At 37.3% G+C, this 25,921-nt stretch overlaps 2 protein-coding genes and 1 non-coding gene across 3 annotated transcripts in view; 1 reads left to right on the top strand and 2 right to left on the bottom strand.

Moving 5' to 3' along the window:
• The first annotated feature begins 4,584 nt into the window (after positions 1-4,584).
• LOC136137403 (small nucleolar RNA SNORD87) lies at positions 4,585-4,667 on the top strand. Its single transcript, XR_010656737.1, has one exon. It is a non-coding gene; the product is annotated as a small nucleolar RNA SNORD87 (small nucleolar RNA).
• Positions 4,668-6,546: 1,879 nt separating this feature from the next.
• LOC136136866 (large ribosomal subunit protein uL15-like) lies at positions 6,547-6,981 on the bottom strand. The gene has a single exon (XM_065895130.1). The coding sequence runs from the start codon at positions 6,979-6,981 to the stop codon at positions 6,547-6,549; it is 435 nt and encodes a 144-aa protein (XP_065751202.1).
• A 1,158-nt stretch (positions 6,982-8,139) lies between these two features.
• MCMDC2 (minichromosome maintenance domain containing 2) overlaps positions 8,140-25,921 on the bottom strand; it is a 36,253-nt gene continuing 18,471 nt past the window's right edge. The window contains exons 10-14 of the mRNA XM_065895551.1: positions 21,470-21,636; positions 20,782-20,961; positions 17,814-17,956; positions 14,052-14,161; positions 8,140-8,306 (exon numbers count right to left, since the gene is read on the bottom strand). Of these exons, the coding sequence (XP_065751623.1) occupies positions 8,140-8,306; positions 14,052-14,161; positions 17,814-17,956; positions 20,782-20,961; positions 21,470-21,636 (767 nt within the window). The remainder of the gene's footprint in view (positions 8,307-14,051; positions 14,162-17,813; positions 17,957-20,781; positions 20,962-21,469; positions 21,637-25,921) is intronic.

Below are 25,921 nucleotides of genomic sequence, written 5' to 3'. Positions count from 1 at the left end.
ATGATATTGGCGGTCTTTTTCAAACAAAGAATTTTAAGCCCTTGTAAAGCATTCAACAAAAACTTTATATAAATGTTAGCAACCCGGGCTCTTGGACTCTTTAATCAATAGATATTGATAAGGGTCCAAATGACAATTTCAGGCCAGGCTTTATTGGGGCTTGTGCCGCAGCACGAGGGAGCGAAAGAAGTACAGGTGTCCTTGTTCGCTCCCAGAGAGGAGCTGCTTGGGAGCTTAAACGGGATAACAACCAGGGCGGGTCTGTGGGTTGGTCAGGAGGCATGGCTTAGGTGGTCTGCCCACCCCCTTGGTGGTGCCCTGTGCAGGGATCATGCTTTTTGCTCCCAGCACCTCAGAAGTGGCAGTTGGTTTGTGGCCAATTTGTATCTTATTACTCATAATTGCCCCAACTGCACACGTATGCAGTTATTTTTAGTCCCTTATAGTTTCTTTCAGGTGCAAGCACTGGGTTAAAGGGTCCCAGGTCCCAGCCTATCACATAAAGATGAATTCTTTGATAAAGTGAGTATAATCACAATTTGTTTTGCTAGGTTTAGATTTTCACACCATGTTTCTTTGAGGCAAATATATTCTGCCCTGGATTTTGTATCAATTTCTTGGATTTTGTTAACCAAGAATTCCAAGAACAGAGACCTGGTTGAAATAAAGAGGCATTTATTTGGGGTGTGTTAGGACTGCAGCCCAGGAGATACAGCTCCAGGGAGCACTTGAACTGTGTTCTGCCATACTACAAAATGGGGGAAGCTCATAAAGGCAGAAAACCATAAGATTACATAAATTGTTTGTCAAGAATTAGGATTGGAGCTGGCAAGAAGTAAGGGTGCTTGCTATAAACATGGATTGTTTGGGCGTTGAAATGACTACATAGCTGCCATAGGTAGCGGGTAACCTTTGAGACTACAAGGTTGCAGCTAGCAGCTGCTAGCACATACTGTTTCGAAAACAGCTGGTGGTGTCCTGAGTTTGACACAGTGCAGAAAATTGAAGTTCTCAGTGATGCAGGAACATGTCTGAAACCACACCCAAAACTGTCCACCCAGCTCAATTCTGAATGCCTGAAACCATAGTTACTCCATTTTGATTTTTAAATGACTTAAAATATGTCAACAACTTCCAGTTTATACAGGAGGGATGATGTGTCTTTTACAGATTCAACTGTTTAATTATATGCTTTCATATGTATTCTTTCTGGAAACAAGATCATCAGCCTGTCTCTCCTCTAGCACTAAGCCTAATGCTATGCAGCCAGGACTCAAGATACAGTGATTGCGAGAAACAAGCGTAATAAAACACAAAATCAACAGCAAATCATAATATGTTCATAAAAACAAGGCAAGTGACTGCTTTATGAATGATTTTTCTTAACGCTCTACTATTACTATCAATCAAATTAGTAACAATATCTATTGTTATAATATAGAGGAAATGTAACAGCTCCTTTTTTTTCTGGTAACTAGTTCTTCTGTGTGTGTTAAGGGGTCGATTCCAGATGCCCTTACTCTAAATTGGGATGTCCAATACCACCACTTTTTAAAGTACTGAACTACCCGAGAAAGTAGAAGACCAAGCAAATATAACTAAGAATGGGAGACCCTTTCTTTTTAGAGCATTTTCTGCTTGCTTGGATCCATTACAAACTGGTAGACTAATCACTTACATACTCAAGGGGAGAGCTCACAGCGAGGTCCTCAGGAGCCCCGAAAGCCTCTATGGAAATTCACAAAGCGCCTCCTCTGCGGGCCACGTAAACTTGCGGCGCGCCGGAGTGCGCCGGATGCGGGGGCGGGGCCAGAGCCGGAAGGGGCGGGGCCAGAGCCGGAGCCGCCGAGGTCCCCTCCCGGCCTCGGTGCTTTCTTTTCTGCCGGGCCGCGGGCGAAGGAAGGTACCTCGGGGACCGTCGGCCTAGCGGGCGGGGCGGCAGCGCCTGCGGGCCTGTCGCCGGGCTCTTTGAGGGGGTGGGGGGGAGTACCAGTCTGACAAGTACCAGTCCCTGCGGTGTTAGATCCCCGTCTTTTTTTCCTGCCTGGAACCTGGCTCCGAGCCAGAGCGCGTGGGTCCGCCTCGGGCGTCTCCGCTCTGTGGGTCCCGCGTCCGGGGCCTCCATCCCGGTGCCCTCCGTCCACAGCCGGGCACAGCGGAGCGGTCGGCGCAGCCTCAGCCGCAAGGTCATGTCAGGAGGCCCCTTCCTCTCTGCCTCCCCAGTTGACGCAGCCTCGAGCTTTCCTCCGCGCCTTCTGCTCAGTCGCATTTTGTGAGTAGCCGTTACCTGTCTTAGCTGACCCTTCTCCTTAGTAAGCGCCGATTAAGACTGTTCTCAGCTCAAACTAAGTAAGGGCCTTCTGCGATTCACTTGTTTCTGAGGCGGCCGGAAGGCGCGGCGGGTGGCTTGGCCGGAGCCCTTTTGTATCCCCAGTAAAGCTTTGTGTGCGGCCTAGACGGTTTCAGGGTCCCTTAAATGGGCGCTCATTTATCCTTACTAAGGAAACGTTCTATAGCGGGGGAAGGGATCTTAGGCCTCAAGACAACCTTGACATGACTTTGTGATTGGTTTTTAAATTTGTTAACAGAGCACAGTTTACCTACTAACAATGAGTTCTCGACGCAGTGGAGCATTGTCGGCATTTGTTCCCGGATCTTCCTTTGTGAATATGCTCTGGAGACGTGGCATTGAAGTTGGAGAAGAATCCGTACTGTATAGGAGGCCCTGAGGCTGTAAATGCCGGCTGTACCCTTAGATGCTTCGGGTCACAGAGATGTGTATTTCCCGATACAATACAGAAGAAACCGGTCAAGAGCTGGGAGACTGGAAGAACTTTAGCCTCTTCAAAAGCAAAGGTATAAATGAACCTCGTCCATGGGACTTGGTATCGTCATACGTTTGTTTGTTTTTTTCCTCCCCCCAATTTGAAATACAGGTTGTTTCATGTAAAACAATTCAACGGTTAACTGCCAAGGCAAATGTGATGGCTGGTAGTTTATATTTGGTATCACAGTCATCGTTTTTGAGGCCTAAGCGGCTTGAATACTATTTTCATTGCTAAGTGTTGGTATTTTTTTAAATTTTACAAAATAAATGTTTGATTAAAGTTTTGATTATGTAAGTCCTTAAACATAATAAATATACAAAAGCCCACTGATCCATTTAAGAACTGGGATATTATCAATACCATAACATCTGTTTGCTTCCCTATCCCAGTCCTTCCTTCCTTCCTTCCTTCCTTCCTTCCTTCCTTCCTTCCTATCCCATGCCTTCCATCCTGAAGTGTCCATCATCTGGGATTTTGTGCCCAGACTCGGTTTTTTGAGGGGAGTAGGGTGGATAGCAGTTTTATTATACATACATATCCCTAAACATTCTTTGTTTTAGGCCTTAAACAAATAGGACTTTCATGTATCAATAGTTGTCAGAAGTGCCATGAATCATATATTAAAGTGAAGTTTTCCAAGTTGGAATTATTCATAACCAATAGTATGTGTTCCTAATATTATGTGAGAGATTTCAGCATCTCAAGACTTGAAAATGATAAATTGTCTTGCAAGGCCCAACATTTGATATGTCTTCATAAATCATTTCCAGTAGCTGTCCAGTTCAATGATTTATCCTCCTGGGGTTCTGTAGGACATGATCTGTGGCCCTGGCCATGCCCTTTGCAGTACATAAATATGCTTTCAGGCAACTTGGGACTTAATTCTACAGGACTGTGTCCAGTAATGATGTCAACATAATGTATCTCTGCTCTGAAACTATATTAGATATGCCATAATAATGCTCTTAGTTAGAGGTCTGCACACTTGTTTTTATATATCTAACCTTTAACCTGGCTCATCTCATTCTTGTCAAGCTCTGAGGCAGAAAAGCAATGGTTGGGTACTCATTAGGACCATCATGTCTTAAAATCTGTACTGCCACAGTAAAAGAGCATCATAAATATATCCATCATTTTTGCCCATGCTAATGAATCCATTTCCAGCTTGGAAAGATCATTTATGGAATTATTAGGGCCTAACCGGTCAAAAGGACTAACACATCCTCAAGTCATAGATATTTAAAATTGGGGGCTCATCAGTTTGACTACCAAAAAAAGTATAATTAAGCAGCAAGCACATTCTTTTGTTCCTTCAGAGGTGTGTTAAACAACAGATAGAAAATGACTCCACTATATAGTCTTAATGTTAGTAGTTTTTATTATAAATTTGATTGGGAGTCAGGAAGATTGCAAGGTTTTTTTTTGTTGTTTTTTTTTTAATGGCTCCTGATAAGAACGGGGAAAAAAATCCTACTGGACCGTACTACATATAAGATGCCAGACAAACAGATACAAATGAGAATTCACAATGAAATATATTTAATTTCTAGGTACAACAGAGCCTATGAGTTGAAGATGAATGAAGGTCGTTGTGATAAATGTTTTCCAAAAACTTGTCATAGAGGATGGCTGTGAAAAAAACCACCAGGAGGACAGCTGTGCATGTAACAAGGTACCAAAAGTTTAATGTAAATTGTGTGCTTTTTTATGTGTTTGTGGTATTGTTCCTGAAGCACAGTACCAAAAATGTTTAATAACTGGCACAATGATGACTTACTTTTTGCCGTTTACCCAGCTGAGGGTATCTTTGAAGACATAATTTAAGACTGAGATGCCAATAATATGTATTATGTGAATTACTCAAATACAGTTTTTTATTAAAATGGATGAAATGTTCTTTTCAGCATATAAGTACCTGCAGATGAATGTTCAAGCCCTTAGCAGTGGTGTTTAAAAATTCTTCGTTGGCTCAAGTAAGTAATTAAGATTTATCAAGCAACCGCATCTAGAGATAATTTGAAAGTACCTGATAAATTCCAAAGGGCTGAGGCCATTTCCTGTTAAAGGTGCCTTTGTGTGTCAGGTTTTGATTTTCTTCGAGTTTTGATTATGGATTGATTTTCACTGTTGGTTTCTGATTTTTTTCCAGAGGTGTGGCATACAACATTTTGGAAGGGAAAATGAAGAATTGGTCAAGAAGACATGAATTAAAGCAAATGACAAAAATTAATATTTTATTTAACATTGATCATCTCACAGTAAATTATGTAGAAAAATACAAGTTCAAATGATTTTAATTGCTGGGCAATAAAGTCTCTTCTTTAAAATATATCAGGTCTTTAAACAGCTTCATTTTCTTTTTTTAGATTTTTTTATAAGTTTATTTTATTTTACACATTTATTTATTTATTTATTTTTGTCTGTGTTGGGTCTTTTTTGCTGTGCGTGGGCTTTCTCTTGTAGCGGCGAGCAGGGCTACTTCTGTTGCGGTGCGCAGCCTTCTCATTGTGGTGGCTTCTCTCGTTGCGGAGCACAGGCTCTAGGCGTGCGGGCTCAGTAGTTGTGGCTCACGGGCTCTAGAGCACAGGCTTAGTTGTGGCGCACGGGCTTAGTTGCTCTGCAGCATGTGGGATCTTCCCGGACCAGGGTTTAAACCCGTGTCCCCTGCTTTGGCAGGCGGATTCTTAACCACTGTGCCACCAGAGAAGCCCCTAAACAGCTTCATTTTCATAGTTAGTAGTCAGACTTGTTTTTAACATACTTTAGGGATAGTATATTCTTGTCAGTAACTAGCTCCTGTGTGGAGAGTGATTCTCTTTGAAGTGTCAGGTGGTGGGCAGCTGGGGAGACTTTTTAGTACATCCAGTTCTTGTACCCTTTCTTGCTTTACTGTGTTTCTGGAGAGGTGCTAATCACTGCGTACTAAATAACTATGAGGGCCTCCCCTTTAGAACCTGCTGTTGTTCCTGAAAAACAAGCATAGTTGACCCTTGACCCTTAGGGGCACCAACACTCCCTAAAGTCAAAAATCCAAGTATAGCTTTATAGTCCACCCACTGTATCCAAGGTTCCACATCCTCTGATTCAGTCAGCTGCAGATTGTATAGTGTAGTATGTATGTATTGAAAAAAAGAAAATCCACCCTTTATGTGGACCCATGCAGTTCAAAGCTGTGTTCAAGGGTTAACTAGTTGAAATTTTCTCAAATTACCCATTATAAGTAAAGGTTTCACCTATGACCTACAGATTTTTTAATTTTGATTTTATTCTTTGTTTGCTTTTCCATTTGTGAAGAAAAAAGGATTTGGGAATTAATTTAGGACAAATTAGGATTTGTCCTAATCCTAGTATTAGTAATAATCTAGATTAAGGCAAATAATGACTGGACAGTCCAATCTGTCCAGGGCATGCAAATTTACAAGAATTCAAAAACAACTGAAATCCTACCCAGGTGAAGATTTAAATTTAGCTAAATCTTGCTTTTCCCCTGTTGAGTCCCACAGTACATAAATTCCTTGCTTTTATCAAGGTTATAATTTCAATATGGTAAGTCAAACAGTATAAATTGTACAGCAATATCACTTCCCATCAAAGGCAACATTTTTTTTTGAAAAGCACTTATATAATGAATCTCCCACCATGTTGCTTCAAGCTACCAGGAAACAAGCCCCACCAACACCCTTAATCTTCTCAGCTCTTCTGCTGAAGAATTTGGCCTTCATGATGACAGGCTGCTTCGGGAGCTTTCCCTTCCCCAGAACTTTGTAGTAACTGATTGCACCACATCAATGATAGGAGCAGCTCCAATCTTGTTCTTGGCAGCATTTACCCCTGTCTGCTCACTGACCAAGGTCCACAATTTATCAAGGTTGACAGTTGGGCAGAAGCTCTGGTTCCTCTTTAAGTGGTAATGCCTCATACCAACTTTCCCAAAGTATCCTGGGTGATATTTGTCAAAATTGTTCCTGTGGTGATGCATGCCACCAGCATTACTGCGGCCTCCTGGGTGCTTACAGTGTTTGCCTAACATTTGAAAACCATTTTCCTCCCCAGTGTTTGATACTAGTCCTTTCATTTCATCAACAGAATCTGAACACTGCACAATTAAGTGTAAAATGGGGGCTATTTTATGGATCCTAGTATTATAAAACATGTTTTGACTTCACCCCATAGAGAACAAAAAACTGAAATATAGTATATAAGAAGCCACAAAATAAGGTCTTTAATTTGTAATATATGATTTTTTTTTTAGACTAGGTTTGCCTTCTGAAAACAACACTATAGTCTCTGGCACTAGTGGATATTCAGTAAATACTGTTGAATGAACTGCAAGGAAAGAAAGTAGTAAGTGACTTGTTAAAAAGTCCTCTAGAGGGTGAGAGAGCTGTCTGCCTTCACAGTTAAACTCCATGAAGTACCTATTTCTAAAGAATTGATGCATGACAGTGTCTTGGTTAATAAGGTGGCAATTTTGTGATGACATTTTCCTTTTAGTGAGTAGAACTGTCTTTTTAATTAAAACTTTGGAAAATAAAAAGGATTTGGGGATTTTACAAGATAAGTATATTTTTGCATGGTGTTCCTACCTTTTCAGAGCAGATATCTTCCCTCCAAAAATGAAGACAGTTTGCAAATTGGTTTCTTTGGCTTTTGGTACCTTTCTTGTAACTAGTTAGGTTTAAGGAGCCAATTACTGCTCCTTGATTCAATGGAACTTACTTCTTTTCATTTAACCTGGTTTAAAAATGGAAAATTTCCAGGGCTTTTCCTGATCCCCTAATTAGGACTTCTAAAACAACATAATAGACATGTCAGTATCTAGCATGAAAAGTCCTTACATTGAAGGCTTCTGGTTATATAAATGCTGTTATTTACTCATCAATTTTTCAGGTTCACAAATGAAAAAAATGGTTTTACTTTGTAAGTAAATATTTAAAGTGTTATTGCCATCTTGTGACAAATAGAGGGAACTACACAAAAGTTACTATTTTTTTTTTCCATTGCTTAGTTTGCAACATTCTTTATATTTTAATCTGTGGACCACTGGTACACTGGGCTAACCAGAAGTTTTTTTAATAAGATTATCCTAAATTATAAATTTCTGCTGTTGGCTTTGAGATTTGTATTAGTGTTTATTCCATTAGCAATTAATTTGAAGAAATCATATATATATTTTTTTAAATCATATATTTTTTAAGGTGGCATTCTAATGTACCCCTACACACAAAATTACCTGAAGCATTACTCCAAAATCACTTACACTTTTTTCCACTGCTTAAAAAGGAATGAAGGAAAAATTTCCTCAGATTGCCTATTCATCGCTAGCAAAGATAGCTGTCCCAGGTCCATATGTGGCAATAAACTGTTGGAGCTGTTGTTGGCACTGCGTCAGATAGATATCCCTTTGCTCTAAATATTCTTCATTATACAGTTCAAATGGAAATACTGCATTTGGAGCAACACAAAGTACAGCGGCCCCTAAGTGAAGAAGGAAAAAGTATAAATGAGAAAAACAAAATGCTAAATATGAAATCATATTTTCAACAAAATAGTGAAAGTTTTACAATTAAATACTCATCTATAGAGTATTTCAATAGCTATTATTTAAAAAAACATTTTGAGACCCAGGAAACAGTTTCAGTAAATGCACAAACTGGTACCAGGGCCAATGGAAGAAACATTGATATTTAAATTTTAAAGTTTGGAAACTATAGAAATTTGTCATCCATTGAAATAGCCATTAGTGTTCTGAAGCTGAATAGTGATGTGAGGAGGTGGAAGAAGTAAGGAGAGAAGGTATTGGAAGGTAGAGAAACAATAAAAAGATTATGGAATAGAAGAGAAATAACCTTGCATATATATTTAAATGATTTTTGACAAGGGTGTCAAGACCATTCAATGGGGAAAAGATGGTCTTTCCAACAAATGGTGCTGTGAAAGTGATATCCATGTGCAAAAGAATGAAGTTGGTTCCTTACCTTACATCATAAAAATTAGCTCAGTGAATCAAAGACCTACATGTAAGAACTAAGACTATAAAACTCTTAGAAAAACACACTGGGGAAATGCTTTATGACATTGAATTTGGCAATGTTTTCTATGATATAACACCAAAAGCATAGGCAATGAAAGAGAATAGATAAAATAGGCCACATCAAAATTAAAAACTTTTGTGCATCAAAAGTTACAATCAACAAAGTCAAAAGGCAACTCACAGAATGGGAGAAAATATTTGCAAGCCATGTATCAGATAGGGGGTCTACAACTGAACAAGAAAACAGCCTGATTTAAAAATGGGCAAAAGACTTGAATAGACATTTCACCAAAGAAGATATACAAATGGCCAATAAGTACATGAAAAGATACTCAACATCAGTAATCATTAGAAAAATGCAAATGAAAACCACAATGAGATACCACTTCACACCAGTAAGAATGGCTACTATCAAAACCAAAATAAAACAGAAGAAAGTAACAAGTCTTGGCAAGGATGTGGAGAAATTGGAACCCTTGTGCACTGTTAGTGGAAATGTAAAATGGTGCAACCCCTAAGGAAAACAGTATGGCAGTTCATCAGAAAATTAAACAGAATTACAGATCCTGCAATTTGACTTCTTGGTATATACCCAAAAGAATTGAAAGCAAGGTCTCAAAGAGATATTTGCACACTCATGTTCATTAGCAGCATTATTCACAATAGCCAAAGGCAGAAGCAACCTAAGTGTCCATTGATGGGTGAAGAGATTAACAAAATGTGGTATATATATATATATATATATATATATATAGACAACGGAATATTCTTCAATCTTAGAAACGAAATTCTAATGCATGCTACAACGTGGATGAACCTTAAGGACATTATAGTATGTGAAATCAGCCAGACAAAATAGTACAAACATATGATTCCACTTAGATGAGGTACCTAGAGAAGTCAAGTCCAGACAGACAGAAAGTAGAATAGTGCTTGCCAGGAGCTGGGGGAAGGGGGAGAATAGAGAGTTATTGTTTAATGGGTATGGAGTTTCAGTTTGGGAAAATGAAAAGGTTATGGAGTTGGTGTGAATGTCCCTTACACCAATAAACTGTATACTTAAAAATGGTTAAGAAGGTAAATTTTATGTATATTTTACCACAATTGAAAAAACAAAACAAAACAAAACCTTTGACTAATATTGCAGAAGTTAAGCTCTTAAATTCTATTTCATTGATTCACTAAATGAGTATCTAAATGTAACTGGCTGGGAGTACAACTGCTGGCCAAGCAGACAGTGCCTACCTTCCTAGAGCTGTCTGTCATTAGTAAACACAAGTAGCCTCAGACTTCTGTGACTGCTCCCTGTACTGCTTTACCTTACCTGAAACCTTGCTGTCCCTTGAGAACACTGCTTTCCTTGTGGCTCTCAAACACCCCACATACCTTAGTGTCACAAGAAAGAGTCAGTGCCTAAATTGCTGCACCTTGGCGGCTTCCAGACCATTCTTTCCTCTTGTTAAAAATCTTTCTTCCTTTGATGCCCAGTGCCACCTGGGCTTTATCATCCTTACCCCTTCCACAGTGAAGTCAACAATCAGCTCTCAGTACTTGGCTCACAATCTTCCTCTGTTCCCTAATACCTGCCATTCAGCGATTTCCATGTGAATGACCCATTTAACTGCCAATCTCCAAGTGTCCTGACCTTTTCCCTCTACCTCCACCACACATTCCCAGAATCAGAGGAAACTAATATCTCCAGAAACTTATTTCAAAACCATGAGTTCAAATGTCCCTCTTCTCTATGCTACCTCCTATGCTTCCAGGTCTTCTATCTCAGAGACCTCCAATCTGCTTCCTTCAATTCACTTCCCTCTTTTAGCCAAAGAGGGAGTGAGTCCCTCCCTTGCCAGTCCCCACACTCCCTTGCCCCCCCCACAACACTCTGCCACACTCATCTATCAAAACCTCAGCTCTGCATGAACCCAGCCATTTACCTTGTGCCTGCATTCAGGCTGCTATGCAGAAAAACACATAATTGGCATTGCTTGGTTTCACTTTAAATGAATCACAGAAACCTGAGATGGTCAGTTGCACTGCCTGACAACCCTGTTGAGTTTCTCTAACACATTTGCTCTTCTTTCTCCCCGCCCCCCACCCCCCAATGACTATTACATTCCATTCTTTTCTCCTCAAACCTTTCATTTTTAGCTGATGACCTTGTTGACCTTGTGGAGAGTAAAAGACCAAATCTACAGACCTACCTGATTCTGTATCCATTGTTTTCCCCCCTATAAAATGAAGTGACTCTTCTATAAGAGGCCTTTACCTTCATATGTGCTCTGGATCCCATCCCCTCTCACCTTCTTAAGGACTTTACACCTTTGATCTTCCCCTCTTTCTGTAGTTTCATTAGTTTACTTTCTACTGCACATCATATGAGCTATTATCTTCTGTCTTAAAAAAAAAAAATCCCTTCCTGGAACACACATCCTTCTCCAGCTAATACCCTATTTCTTTCCTCATCTTCATAGTCAAACTTCTCAAAGTTGTCTATATGTGCTGTCTCCATATCTTCACTTCCTACCCCACCTGAATCCCCACTCCATTGAAATAGTTCTAATCACAACCACCTACAACCTCTAGATGGCCAAATCTAATCTTATTCAAACTCGCAACACATGATACAGTTGACCACTACACTCCTTTCTTGAAACACTCTCTTTCTTGGCTTCTGTAATACAACTGCTTCTCGGTCTCATTTGTTAGTTCCTCCTCCTCAACTCCATTTGTAAATATTGGAATTCCTCAAAGGCAGTCCTGGGGTTCTCCGTATAGTCTCTCTCTCTGTGATTTCATCCATTCCATGGCTTTGAGTACCATCTCTGTGCTGATGATCCCTAAATTGTATTTCTAGGTTAGAACTCTCTTCTAAACTCCAGATTATTATATCTGTCTATTGATATCGCTGTAGGATGTCTCAAACTTATATCTATAATTTGATCCCTGCCCCAGCCCAAACCTTTTTCTCTTTCTTCCTAGTCTTGGTAAATGGCACCATGATCCACTCAGTTGCTCAAGGCAGAAACCTGAGAGTTTCCTTAATTCTTCCCTCTCCCCACTGCCCAACTCCTAAATCTAGTTCATAAACGTAACTATTGGTTTTTGCATCCAAGAAAAATGTCCCTGAGTAGGGATTATTTTCCTGCTATGTTTAAAGTAAAATTTAAGGAGCTCTTAACATTGTTTTGCTAAGACTTGAAAAAGAACATACCTAACTGCAACTTATTATGAAAACAAAAAGTAACTAAAGGAATAAAAACTTCATATAGTTTTATTTCTCTCAACAAAAGCTTTCTTATATGCTTCAAGAAAATAGTTATCAAGTGAAAATAGCCATATTCAGTCACAGGAGTCCTTAATATTATAATACCACAGTTTCTAAGTTCAAAGAGACACATTTTTGTCTTCTTACTGAAATCTAGTTGTATCTTAACAATTTTGATGGTGATAGCATGTCACAGTAAAATTGGCAGCATTTTTTCTTCATGGTATGTAAAATAATGTCTTATATTTTATCAAGTATATTTTAAAATATAGAATAAGAAGGTAAAGATAAAGCAAGTTAAAAACAAAAATACATATCCTTCTTATTTAATATTGGTTGAGAACAAGCGATTTTCTCTTTTGGTAGGTAAAACTAATTCAGGATGATAATTAACCTTTTCTGGGGGTTATGAAACTCTAAAACATACTTCAAAAATCTTATGATTGGGGGAAAGTGGCGGGGTGGTGGTGGTGGGATAAACTGGGAGATTGGGATTGACATGTACACACTAATATGTATAAAATGGGTAACTAATAAGAACCTGCTGTATAAAAAAATAAAATTAAATTAAAAAACCTTATGATTCCTCTCCCTAAGCAAAAAGGTAGAAAGCACATATACAAATTTACATATAATTTAGGGATTCACAAGCCCCTAGGACTCTCTCAGTATCCATGGATCCTAGGTTAAGAATTCTTGATTTAGATAATTATAGAACAAAGTTCTAATGTTCTAATGGATCTCTGTGAAAAGTTATTACAATATAAATTGAATCTTAAGCAAATTTAAACACTAAACATATACATACAGGAAAGTCAGTGTTAATACATCCTTTCACTCCCAGGGTTGGAACTGAAATAAAGTAAAAATCTCACTAAAATAGAGTCGGGAGGCCAGAAGGGGGAGCTCTCATGCATGTACCTCTCAACATCAATACAGATCTCAACAGGAAGAGACATACCCTGCATCTCCAGCAGGAGGTAACTATTGGTTTTTGCATAACTATTGGTTTTTGCACACTACTTTACTACCACCAGCAGGAGGAAGAAAGATTTTCTCCTTGCCCGGCAATAGCGCCACTAAAGAGAGACTGTCACAACGCAGCCAATGAAAAGCCACTATACTTGGAACTCCCAGTTTCCTCCAATGGACTTTCTGTTATAACAACCCTCCCAACTCCACTTCTCCTCTACAGAAGAGTTTCTTCTTTGCTTTACCAGACTTGCATGTGATTTACCATAGTTGCAATGTCCTGAATTGCAATTCTTTCCTGTTCCTGAATAAAACTGTTTTGCTGATAAAATAACTGGCTGTTTTATTGTTTTAGGTTAGCAGAACCAAAGTTTGGTTTGAAGGATGGTAAATCTCATCGAAATTAATGTCTCATATAATTCAAAAAGAACTTTGTGAGGATAATTCTCTTTACTCTTACCTTTAAGAGCCCCTTTATGTTTTTATTAGCAAAACCATGATAAGCTCCTTTGATTTCAAATAATTAAATGCTATAGTCACAGTATTATAACTAGCAATTGAGAGAAGGTGGTGATGCAAGATGATCACATTTTCTTTGGCTATGTGTCTAACTCCATTCTGGGGGATTGCTTGACAATTAAATGTTGCATGCTATTTTAAAAGGAAGATAAATTTTAAATCATTTCATGTGTCATACTTTTTTTTCAGAATTCTCTAAGCAATGCAAAAGTTCAAGCATAGAAACAATCATGCACAATTAGGAACTTGATACCAGATAATGATACTACCTGTAAATAATTACTAAATTCAAACAGGACTTACGTGGTAGAAATTTATTATTCTTTAAAATATTGTTTAAAATATATGTAACATCTTAATTTACCAGATTAAGAATATTCAAGTTTAAATATAATTATTTGTAGTGATCACTAATAACTTAATAGATTACCATATTTCAATGTTAGAGATGTTTCAAATAATAAGGCTGCAATAAGTACATCTTCTTTAAGCACTTTATTCCTTAGGTTCAGTCGAGCATGGGCTTCAGATAGGGAAACTCTGAAAAAGAAAACTGATGCCAATCAAAATATGTTGATATTATAAAGATAATATATATTTTGGCAGGAACAAACCAAGATATGTGTAAGCATAAGCCACACCTTAAATATCAGCATATTCTTATTTTTAAAAAATTTTAGTTTCTTTTCAAAGCATTTTTTCCTACCAAGTTGAATAGACTGTTGCAGAACAAGGAAGTATCCTGACTTATTATCAAAAAATTGGTTTCTATCCTGGCTTTTCTTTATTATTCTACACCCCGCCCTCCCCAAGTTCTGTTCAGTTAAATACACAGTTGGAAAAATTAACCTAACTAAATATCTCTTACAGACACATCCTTCGTGTTTTCTCCTAGTTCTTAATCCATTTGAAGTCCTCATAGAATCTTGAAATTTCAGTGTTGGAAGAGATTTTAGAGAGCAAATTTCAAATCCCATCATGTAACTGAATTTTCTCTACAACATCCCAGGCTACTTATTATTCGGTCCCTTTTGAACTTCACCTAGGATTCACTAGGAATCATGAGGCAATCCATTCCTTTATTTTTTATTTTTAAGCTAGCTTTAATGTACTTGAATGATTGCTGGATGTGGGAATCAGAAAACCTGGGTTATGTCTCTAGAATTTACTAGCTGTGTGTTTATATGAATCATTTAACTTCTGAGATTTTTTGAAGCTCTGCTATAAAATGGGGATAATGATAATTAATAGGGTTATTGTGATTTCAAATAAGGTATTTGAAAATTTTGGGACTCACCCACAAAGATTATATAAATGTAAGCTGAAATTGGTTTCACTGCAATGTATACCAACTGGTCCCTGTTTTGTCTTCTGGGATTACAAAACAAGTCTAATATCTCTTAAATGTGACAGCTCTTCAAATATTCAAAGACAGCTTTTCTAGTTGCTCCATGCTTTATTTTCTCCAAAATAAATATTCCTAGTTCTTTTTTTTTTTTTTTTTTGGTGCGGGGGCTGCACCACACAGCACATGGGATCTTGGTTTCCCCCAACCAGGGATGGAACCCGTGCCCCCTGCTTCGGAAGCGCGGAGTCATAACCACTGGATCGCCAGGAAAGTTCCTCCTAGTTCTTTTAATATGTCATGTGACATAATTTTCACACCCCTTGTCATCTTGGCTATTCTTCCTGTGACCAGATTTGGTTAATATTCCTTTTCAGTACAGTGCTACAGGTGTGATTTGATCAGCAGGGTACAGGTGGGGCAGAATTAGCATCTTCTCACTCTTGATACTATGTTCTATTACTACAACCCCAAATCACAGTATTATTTACAGCCATATTACCTTGCTTACTCATATTATATGTAAAAATAATGAAATCTCAAATCTTCTTCATATTAAGCCAGATCACCCCTTTCCAATGTATTCACACTTATACCAGGGAGGTTGGGACCTAATTAAAGACATTACAGGGACTTCCCTGGTGGTCCAGTGGTTAAGACCCCACGCTCCCAATGCAGGGGGTCCGGCTTCAAATCCTGGTCGGGGAACTAAGGTCCCACATACCACAACTAAGCCTGCATGCCTCAACTACTGAGCCCGCATGCTCCAGAGCCTGTGAGCTGCAACTAGAGAAGCCCGCACGCTGCAACAAACACACAGCAAGGCCAAAAGTAAAAAAAAAAACAAAAGACATTACATTTGTCCTATTAATTTTCTTCTTGCTAGACTAAAATCATAATTTGAGCCTGTGAAGATCTCTCCAGAGTTGTTTATTTACAAATTTGATTATCATGTTCCTGATGTCCTCACCCAAGCTTCTTCTAAAATTGTTGACCAGGACAGAATATGAATACAGCCTTTCAAGGAAAGAAAAGAGCACTGTTCAGCTCCACTTCTCTAGAAAAGCAAGGCTGGTGTTATTAGGTACCTGTCTATAGAAGGAGGAGAAAAAGTCAAGGTTTATGACTCTTCTGAGTAGTGCTTCATTTACTTTGCTATTTCATAAAACCCATCTGCATCTCTAATATTTATTTCTAAAATAGGAAAAAGTAGAGTTGTCATATTAAAATTAACTCTGCTTTATTCTTGGATCAGTACAGTCAAATGTAAACTGAGGCTATGTGAGTTTAAGTAAAAAATATCTTTTTACTACAGAGAAAAAGCATTGAGAAAATAGGACTTTCAAACCTTTTAAGCTTTGAGTATTGAATATTTGAAATATTACTTCAGAAAATGGAAAGCATTATACAGTTCTGTTTACCATTTTAAAACATCACAATTAATTTCTTCCTTGCCCTATCTTTAGCAATTTTTTAGCTCTATGAAGATAAATATACAGTTGGAGAAATTAACTGAACATATTTATCTCTTATAGTCCTATACTTGTCATATCCTATCAGTCCTTCACTTGTCTTATTTTGTATTGCAGTCATAAAAAGATATTTATTTAATGGATTATTTTACCCCGGTCCTACTTCATAATTTGGTTGAGATTATACGTTAATCTATATTAAATGAAGTAATGGTCTATCAACAGGGGACTGTTTAAATTATGGTACAGCCAGATGACAACATAGTAAAACTGTAATGCAGCTATTAAAAGAGAATAAGGTAATTCTTTATGCACTGATAGTATGACATCATGATATGTATACCTGCATGATTCCATTTGGGCAAAAAGAGAATATCTATCCTGGGCAAAAAGAGAATATCTATCCATATAGGTATATACTGATTTATATATTATAAAAATATTTTATATAATATATTTAAATAACATATTCATCTAAAATATATAACATAGTCAAATAAAATATGTATTTGATATACATCACATATTTAAATTACATATTTGTATACGCTAGTATTTGAATGAATAATATCTGGAAGGATACACAAAAACTCTTGCAGTGATTATCTCTAGGGAGTGGAATAGTAATAGGTAGGGTTAGCAGGGCACTTTACTCATTATTTTAGACTTTTCTTTCAGTACGTCTGTACTTTACTTTTACAATAAAAATTAGTTTTAAAAAAACCTTTCAAGGAACAATAATACATGAGTGTACTAAAGTATTTAAAAGTACAAGGAACAGGGGACTTCCCTGGTGGCAAAGTGGTTAAGACTCCGAGCTCTCTATGCAGGGGACCCCGGTTTGATCCCTGGTGAGGGAACTAGGTCCCATATGCATGCCACAACTAAGGAGCCCACGAGCTTCAACTAAGGAGCCCGCCTGCCACAGCTAAAACCTGGTGCAACCAAATAAATAAATAATTAAAATAAATTAAAAATTTTTTAAAGTGTTACAGATGTTAACACTTAAAAAAAAATAAGAGTACAAGGAACAATATACTTAATTTTTTTTCTAGGTTCAACTACAAAATATCTAGAATGTAAACAGCCCCATTTTAAAAAACAGTCATTTTCATTTGAATTCAGCGCATTTTTCTCAGACATATCTGATACAGGGTATCCAATAAAAATTAATTTAGTGAAAACAAACTGCTGGAGGTTCAAATGATGCAATACTACAACAGAAGGAATTATTATCACCTTAAATTCTTTTGGAACAAGGTATATTATAAACCAACCAACCAGCAATCAAATAAACAAACAAAAAAAACAAGGGAGACAGTTAATAAAACACATCATTTAAAGGTCAATAATGGTTTTAAAATTGAATACCTACAAATATTTTAATGCAGATGCTGACAGCTTTGATCCACATATAGAATCTGTTCTGATTCTGCGACTTGCTAGGTAATAGCCATGAATCATTCTTTCTGCCTCCAAGCTGAATTCGACATTCAAATTCTTTGCAAAAGCAAGCAGCTAAATTGAAAGTGTGAAAATTTAAGAGATTCAAACTTTATTATAGAACCTATATTACAAAAATCCAAAGTATACTGTCATTTTTTAAAAAGTTTGCATATTTTATTTACAACAAAATTGATTAAATATCTGGGGCCATCCCAAAGTCACTGAGCACTTTAAATCATAGTCTTATAAAGAATATCACAGTTTACCCAGAATAATCTCTTCCTCACTTTTAGTACAGAAATATTCTGTGCAATGTACTTGAATGACGATCAGATCTTTGCCTCCAGTGGAACAAAGGCTCACTTACAGCCTTTTAGTGGGAGAGAGCTTCCCTCAGAATCTCATTTCCCTTTGAATAGCCTTAATTCTCTGACAGTTTACTTCCATCAGACTATCTCTCATTGGCCCTAGAGCTGCATGCCCTCCTTCCTTCCTTTTAAAGAACACAACCAAACACTAGAAATGTACTGTGTTAACTACTATAAAGGTAGGTCTTAGAGATTCAGTAAGATTTTGGGTAGAGAATAAGTCTTCAACTTAATGATTATCACTGTTTTCTCTGAGGTTTGTGCTTTTTTCTTTCTGAGTGATTCCTAGTTCCTTAAGTCCTTATTCTATGACATCATTTCCAGACTTTTCACCATCTGTGTTGTTTTCTGGTTTGTCAAGTCATAGAACCAAAAGGAAAATTCACCCATAATAAAATGTTGCTATTAACTATTATATCTATATTTTATAAATTTTTATTTAGTTTTGGCTGCGTTGGGTCTTCGTTGCTGCGCGCGGGCTTTCTCTAGTTGCAGCGAGCAGGGGCTACTCTTCGTTGCAGTGGGCTGGCTTCTCATTGCGGTGGCTTCTCTTGTTGTGGAGCACTGGCTCTAGGCGTGTGGAATTCAGTAGTTGTGGTACACGGGCTCAGTAGTTGTGGCTCATGGGCTCTAGAGCACAGGCTCAGTAGTTGTGGTGGACGGGCTTAGTTGCTCCGTGGCATGTGGGATCTCCCCAGACCAGGGCTCAAACCCATGTCCCCTGCATTGGCAGGCGGATTCTTAACCACTGCACCACCAGGTAAGTCCCAATATCTATATTTTAAATATAACCTTTTAAAAAGATCTGGATATGTCCTGGGTTGGATATGTCCTGTCTTTATTCTCCTTATACTCCACAATTCCCTGCAGGCCTTCAGGACTGGATAATAATAAAACTATTAATAACATTGGTAGCTCTCTCTAGATTTTATGCTATGGGGCACAGTGATATGCCATCTATATCCCCTTTCAGTAAAGGACCCGTTGTCCCTGCTACTGAGAGTGCAGCACTGGGAGTTGGCATTAGCCTCCAGTTGTCAACTTCTGCAAGAACTACCTACCTTGATGACTTCATAATACAATTTTTGCTCCAGTCGGGCAGGTTTTCTCAGTTTTCCATTTATACTCATCTCTACTTTATGTCTTTGCTCCTATTTTTATTTTTTGAATGCCCATCCTTCCTGTCATCTAAATCTTACCTTTTCTTAAGGCCCAACTAAAATCTCACCGCCTCCTGAAGTCTTCCTAACTCTTGCATTCTACTTGATATCTTTCTTTCTGAATTCATGAAATACTTATAGTCAGCACCACCCAGCTTAGCACTTAAGTTGTCCCTAATTGTTTCATATCTCAAATAATAAACTATTTAAGGAAGAAAAATGTACATTTCTTAGAGAATATAAAAGAACAGAAAGAGGCTCAAATATATAAAGTATTCAGTAAATGCCTGACTAATAAATCCATAGATTTCTTTTGTTTATCTTTCAGGGAAAAACTGGGCAAAAATTTCTCCAGGTCATTAGCGTGTCTATATTATTTAGTATCCCAATTCCTAGAGACTACTTTTTTTTATATACTAAAACAAACAAAAAGACCTTATCATAAATATTATTCTTTTTCTGTTCTAATTTATGTGAATAAATTATGCTTATATTTCATTTTTAAATCCACCTCACCTTTCAACCTTGTATCCATGCAATTTGGGCTACAAGGAAGGCAGGTATGAACAAAAAATTTAATGACCCATGGATTCCCACCTCCCAACATTCCATGCCTTTTAGCTATCCTACACAGATACTTTAACTCTACTGTGGACAGATTTCTGAATAGTTAATATTAAAAGGGCTTCACTTGTAAATACCTGACTACCTTTAATAGCTATGAGAAGCATTACTAAATTTGCATCATCTACTCTCAGGTTCTCTGAACATACCACACGTGTTTTCAGGTCAGGACATTAAAATAAATGGGTTTGTGAGTCATGAGAGATATCCCCTATAGTCAGAACTCTGCAGGCATTCATATAAAGTTTCCCTTTGAATAGTCTGTAAAATGTAGAAAGCTGTATACTTATAAAACCTCTCAACATAATGTTTTATAGAAATATTCTATTTTGAATCTTTTCATGGAAATGCTTTAAGCTATGGTGATTCGCTCAGTGGTTCAAAGAATAAACTCAATGTTTTAATATCTATGTCCTTATAGTTTTTTAAAATTATTTATTTATTTATTTATTTTGGTTGCACTGGGTCTTAGTTGCAGCATGCATGTGGGATCTAATTCCCCGACCAGGGGTCGAACCCGGGCCCCCTGCACTGGGAGCATGGAGTCTTACCCACTGGACGGCCAGGGAAGTCCCTATGTCCTTACCGTTTCTAGTTTAATTATAAACCTAAATTTTTTCTATACAATGTCCTTAAAATGCTTAAAAGCTGGAAGCAAATTAGAATAAAAAAATTCTAAATAAGGAAAATTAAATGTTCAAAGGGAGTTTTATTTACATTGAGAAACATTAGCACATACTTTTACCTTTTCAAAATCTTCAGTTGTGAACTGTTTAGAAGCTACATAAAGCAGCCCTTCAGGATCAATGGCTTTCTTTAAAGTATGTTGCACAGTAGGAAGAAGTGGGTGGCAAGGAGATGACTCATTGCAGTTAATCAATAATCCAAATGCCTCTATGAGATTAGCTGGAATCAAACTGCAATCCTACATCAAACAAAAATGTAAAAGGCAAATATTAAACACTTGCATTTTCATAAACACTTCAAATTAACTATTATTTAGAATTATTATTTAAATTATTAGGATTATATTATAATATTAATTAAATTATGAAACTATAATTGTAATAATTATTTTATTATTTGTTATTATTAATTATTATTTAAAGTGATTCCCAAATAGCATGGGAACTTTGTGATAATAAATTTTTCTAAAATGCTTTTTACTGAGTATCTTCTTACACATTATTCATTAAAGCCTCTCCCACTACCTATTCAAATAATAATTTCTAGTGAGCAGACACCTGCTTTGCATGACTAAAAACTGAAAATTTTCAAACAACTGTGTCATTATTTAGTTCTAGTACCCAATTAAGTATAGAAATTAAGCACAGAAATAATAATAAAACATTAACAATAAAAACATTAAGATTAAAATCTGTGACTAAATTCCCACTCTAACACTCTAACAATAAGATACACATATACTTTACCATCTGACCAATTAGAGTATTGGTTTTCTGTACATTTCTTCTTGAAGATGAATCCATATCAAGAAAAGACCAAAAACTGCACTGAACTGGAAAAGTCATTTGCTGATCCATATCATCCCCAAACTTCTTTCCCGAGATGTATACTGTGATGCTTCTACTTTCCACAGCTAAGTCAAAAGACATTATCCATTTGTTATTTAAGTTCACTTTGGTCTATATGTCTATAAATTAATAAATATTATTATACAGAATTTTACAGTCTAAATTTGGATAGTAAAAACACAAGTAAATTTGATTGTTTTGCAAGATATGGCTAAATTAGAGGATCTGCCATAAAAAAGAAGAAGGAAAGAAAAACATTTGAATGTTTATGTGTCCCCTGACGATGAGTATCATCAGTCCAAAGCATGTAGCTAGAATCGTGAATTGGGAGGAATAGGCAGAGAGTAAGGAGAATGGTCATATAGTGCAGGTAGTGCAGGCTTACAAGGGAGGCTGAAATTAAACAATGTTCTGGGGAGTTTTTTGTTTTGTTTTGTTTTTTTCGGCTGTGTCATGCGGCATGTGGGACCTTAGTTCCTTGCCCAGGGATCGAACCCACGCCCCCTGCATTGGGAGCGTGGTCTTAACTACTGGACTGCCAGGGAAGTCCCCAACAATGTTCTTTTATGTGCCAAAAAAAATAATAGAAAGTGGGCCATCTAAATAGGAGTGACTAGGAGAAAATATATCTCAAATTCAACATGTGAGAAACCAAATTCATCATTTCTCCTCCTCAAATGGCTCTTGTGCATTACTCACAATTAGGAGAATCACCACTGATCCACTTAAAACCCAAACAAAAAATGTGGAAACATCCCATTCTCCTTTCTATCCTCCCCTTATGCCTTATAAGCATTCAATCTATGGATTCATTTCTATTCCTACGATGCTATCTCCCAAATATTTCTCAAATTAGTCTTCTCTCCGTTCACGATAAGAGTTTTTTGTATACATGTTTATTTTTCTTTTGGATCATAAGGTAAATATATATTTAACTATATAGAAACTGCCAGAGCAGTTTGCAAAATGGTTGTACTATTCTATACTCTCATCAACAATATATGAGAACTCCAACTTCTCTACATCCTTGGTAACATCCGTTGTTGTCGGTCTTTTTAATTTTTGTCATTCTAGTAGCCAGGGCCAGCCACATAATTTGTAGGGTCCAATGTAAAATGAAAATATGGGCCTCTTATTCAAAAAGCAGGGGAAAATGCTTTTTTTTATATAAAGCTTTTTCTTTTAAGAATATTTTATTACTTATAAAATGTAATAGGGGTGATGTGGAGAGATCAGAACCCTTGTGCATTACTGGTGGGAATGTAAAATGGTGTGGCCACTGTGGAAAGCAGTTTGGTGGATCCTCATAAAGTTAAACATAGAATTACCACATGATCCAGCAATTCCACTTATAGGTGTATATGCAAAAGAGTTGAAAGCAGGCACTTAAACACTTACTTTTACACCAATGTTCATAGCAGCATTATAATAGCCACAAGGTAGAAACAACCCAAGGGTCCATTAACAGATGAATGATTTTTTTAAGTGATTATATATATATATATATATATATAAAATCTCTTATATATATTGGAATATTATTCAGCCATAAAAAGGAATGAGATTCTGTGAAGAGGCAAATTCATAGAGACAGAAAGTCAAATAGAGGTTTCCAGGGGCTAGAGATAGGGGGGAATAGAGAGTTATTGTTTAATGAGTATAGACTTTCTGTTGGGGATTATGAAAAAGTTCTAGAAATGGATAGTGGTGATGATTGTGTAACATTGTGAATGTACTTAATGCCACTGAACTGTACATTGGAAAATGGTTAAAATGGTCAATTTTACATTGTGTATTTTATCAATATTTTTTAAAAAATGAAGTGATACATGCTACAACATGGATGAACCTCAAAAACATTATGCTAAGTGAAAGAAGCCAGTAATAAAAGACCACAAATTGTATGATTCCATGTATATGAAATGTCCAGAATAGGCAAATCCATAGAGACAGAAAGCAGATTAGGTTTCCGGGAACTCTGGGGAGAGGGGGCATGGGGGGTGACGGCTAATGAGTACAGGGTTTCCTTTGGGGTAATGAAAATGTTCTGAAAGTATAACAGATAGTGGTGATGGTTGTACAACTCTGTGAATATTCAAAAAGCCACTGAACTGTACATTTTAGGTGGGTGAATTTTATGGTGTGCAAATTATACTTCAATAAAGCTATTACCAGAAAATGTAATAGAAGTAGCTGTCAGTCTAATACTAAAATTTTAAATTATTGACATGAATTTTACCATTTATATTGTACAATTCCAGTCTTAAATACAAATATTTGAGCATTTAACTCATATGCAGCATCATTAGTATTTTGTAGGAAGTATTAATACACAGTTATGTATTTTTGTTCTTATCAGAACAGGGGAAATATTTTTATTTTGCACAAAACTGTTTTTAATTTGTTTCTTGATATTCACACATTTCACCAGCACTCTCTACTGATGAGTAAGGAAGGACTAAAAGGAAAAGGAACAACGGTTGCCCTATCTTTCCCTTCCCTCCTATATTATCATTTTCAGTGTAAGAGGTTGGCAAATACAGGGAAGTAGCCAAGTAAGAAAGGATATGATGCGGTTCCTCCGTCATTTGTGTTTCTTAGAATGCCACTGCCTATTACAGAAGCAAGTCTGATTCAAATGGAAAGCTTGGCCTCCTTGGGGCTATCAGCTCCCCATCTCACTCAGCGGAAGATGTTTTGAAATGGAACATGGGCACTGAATTGCAGTGTAGTCACAATGCATGAGAGTCCAGCAAGAATCAAACTGATTACAAATTGTGTTAACAAGCCTCAGTGATCACAAATGCTATTTGAAATAGGGCAGCAAGGCATGGTGGACACAGGCATGGATGTATCCCCTCTGCTCACGTTGAAGCTCCACTGTCTTCCTTACAAAACAACTTCAAAGATAAAATCATTAAAATTTTCTTTTTATAAAAATTTATTTTATTTATTTATTTATTTTTGACTGTGCTGGGTCTTCATTGCTGTGCGCGGGCTTTCTCTAGGTGCGGCGAGTGGGGGCTACTCTTCGTTGGGGTGCACGGGCTTCTCACTGTGGTGGCTTCTCTTGTTGCGGAGCACGGGCTCTAGGCGTGCGGGCTTCAGCAGTTGTGGCTCATGGGCTCTAGAGCGCAGGCTCAGTAGTTGTGACACACGGGCTTAGTTGCTACGTGGCATGTGGGATCTTCCTGGACCAGGGCTCGAACCCGTGTCCCCTGCATTGGCAGGCGGATTCTTAACCATTGAGCCACCAGGGAAGCCCTAAAATCATTTAAAATTTGAAGATGGTGACAGTAGAGTTTTAACCAAGTGCCAGGCTCTTCTAGGGGGAGCTATACTTATTCCTCACCCATGAAGCAGCACCTGCTAGTATGTGTAAGTAGTGGTATCTCATTGTGGTTTATTTTTCATTTCCCCAATATCCAACTAATGATATTAAGCACTATTTCATGCACTTATTTGTCATTTTGTATACATTCCTTTGTGAAGTCACTAAGTCTTTAGACCATTTTTTTGCTGGGTCCTTTGTGTGTATGTGTTTTTAAGTTGAAGAATGTTTGATTTACAATGTTGTGTTAATTTCTGCTGTACAGAAATATATATATATAAATATACATTCTTTTTTATATTCTTTTCCATTATGGTTTATCTCTATGTCTATGAGTCTGTTTCTGTTTTGTAGGTAAGTTCGTTTGTATCATACTTTAGATTCCACATATAAGTGATATCATATGATATTTGTCTTTCTCTGTCTGCCTTACTTCCCTTAGTATGACAATCTCTAGGTCCATCCCTGTTGCTGCAAATGGCATTATTTCATTCTTTTTTATGGTTAAGTAGTATTGACAAAGTACATCTTCTTTAACCATACATCCGTCAAGGGACATTTAGGCTGTTTCCATGTCTTGGCTATTGTGAACAGTGCTGCTATGAACATAGGGGTGCAAATATCTTTTTGAATTATAATTTTGTCTGGATATATGCCCAGAAGTGGGATTGCTGGATCATACGGCAACTCTATTTTTAGTTTTTTGAGGAACCTCCATACTGTTTTCCATAGTGGCTGCACCAACTTACATTCCCACCAACTCTGTAGAAGGGTTCCGTTTTTTCCACACTCTCTCCAGCATTTGTTATTTGTAGACTTTTTAATGATGGCCATTCTGACTGGTGTGAGGCGGTATCTCATTGTAGTTTTGATTTGCATTTCTCTAATAATTAGTGATGTTGAGCATCTTTCCATTTGCCTGTTGACCATCTGTATGTCTTCTTTGGAGAAATGTCTATTGAGGTCTTCAGCCCATTTTTTGATTGGATTGTTTGTTTTTTTTTTGTTGAGTTGTATTA

Source organism: Phocoena phocoena, chromosome 17, assembly GCF_963924675.1.
Source record: "Phocoena phocoena chromosome 17, mPhoPho1.1, whole genome shotgun sequence".
NCBI lineage: Eukaryota > Metazoa > Chordata > Mammalia > Artiodactyla > Phocoenidae > Phocoena > Phocoena phocoena.
This window is presented reverse-complemented; position numbering and strand designations above follow the sequence as displayed.

Bases quoted from the DNA above. Each gene is read 5' to 3' on its own strand.
- LOC136136866 (XM_065895130.1), bottom strand. From the start codon at position 6,981: ATGTTTTATAATACTAGGATCCATAAAATAGCCCCCATTTTACACTTA.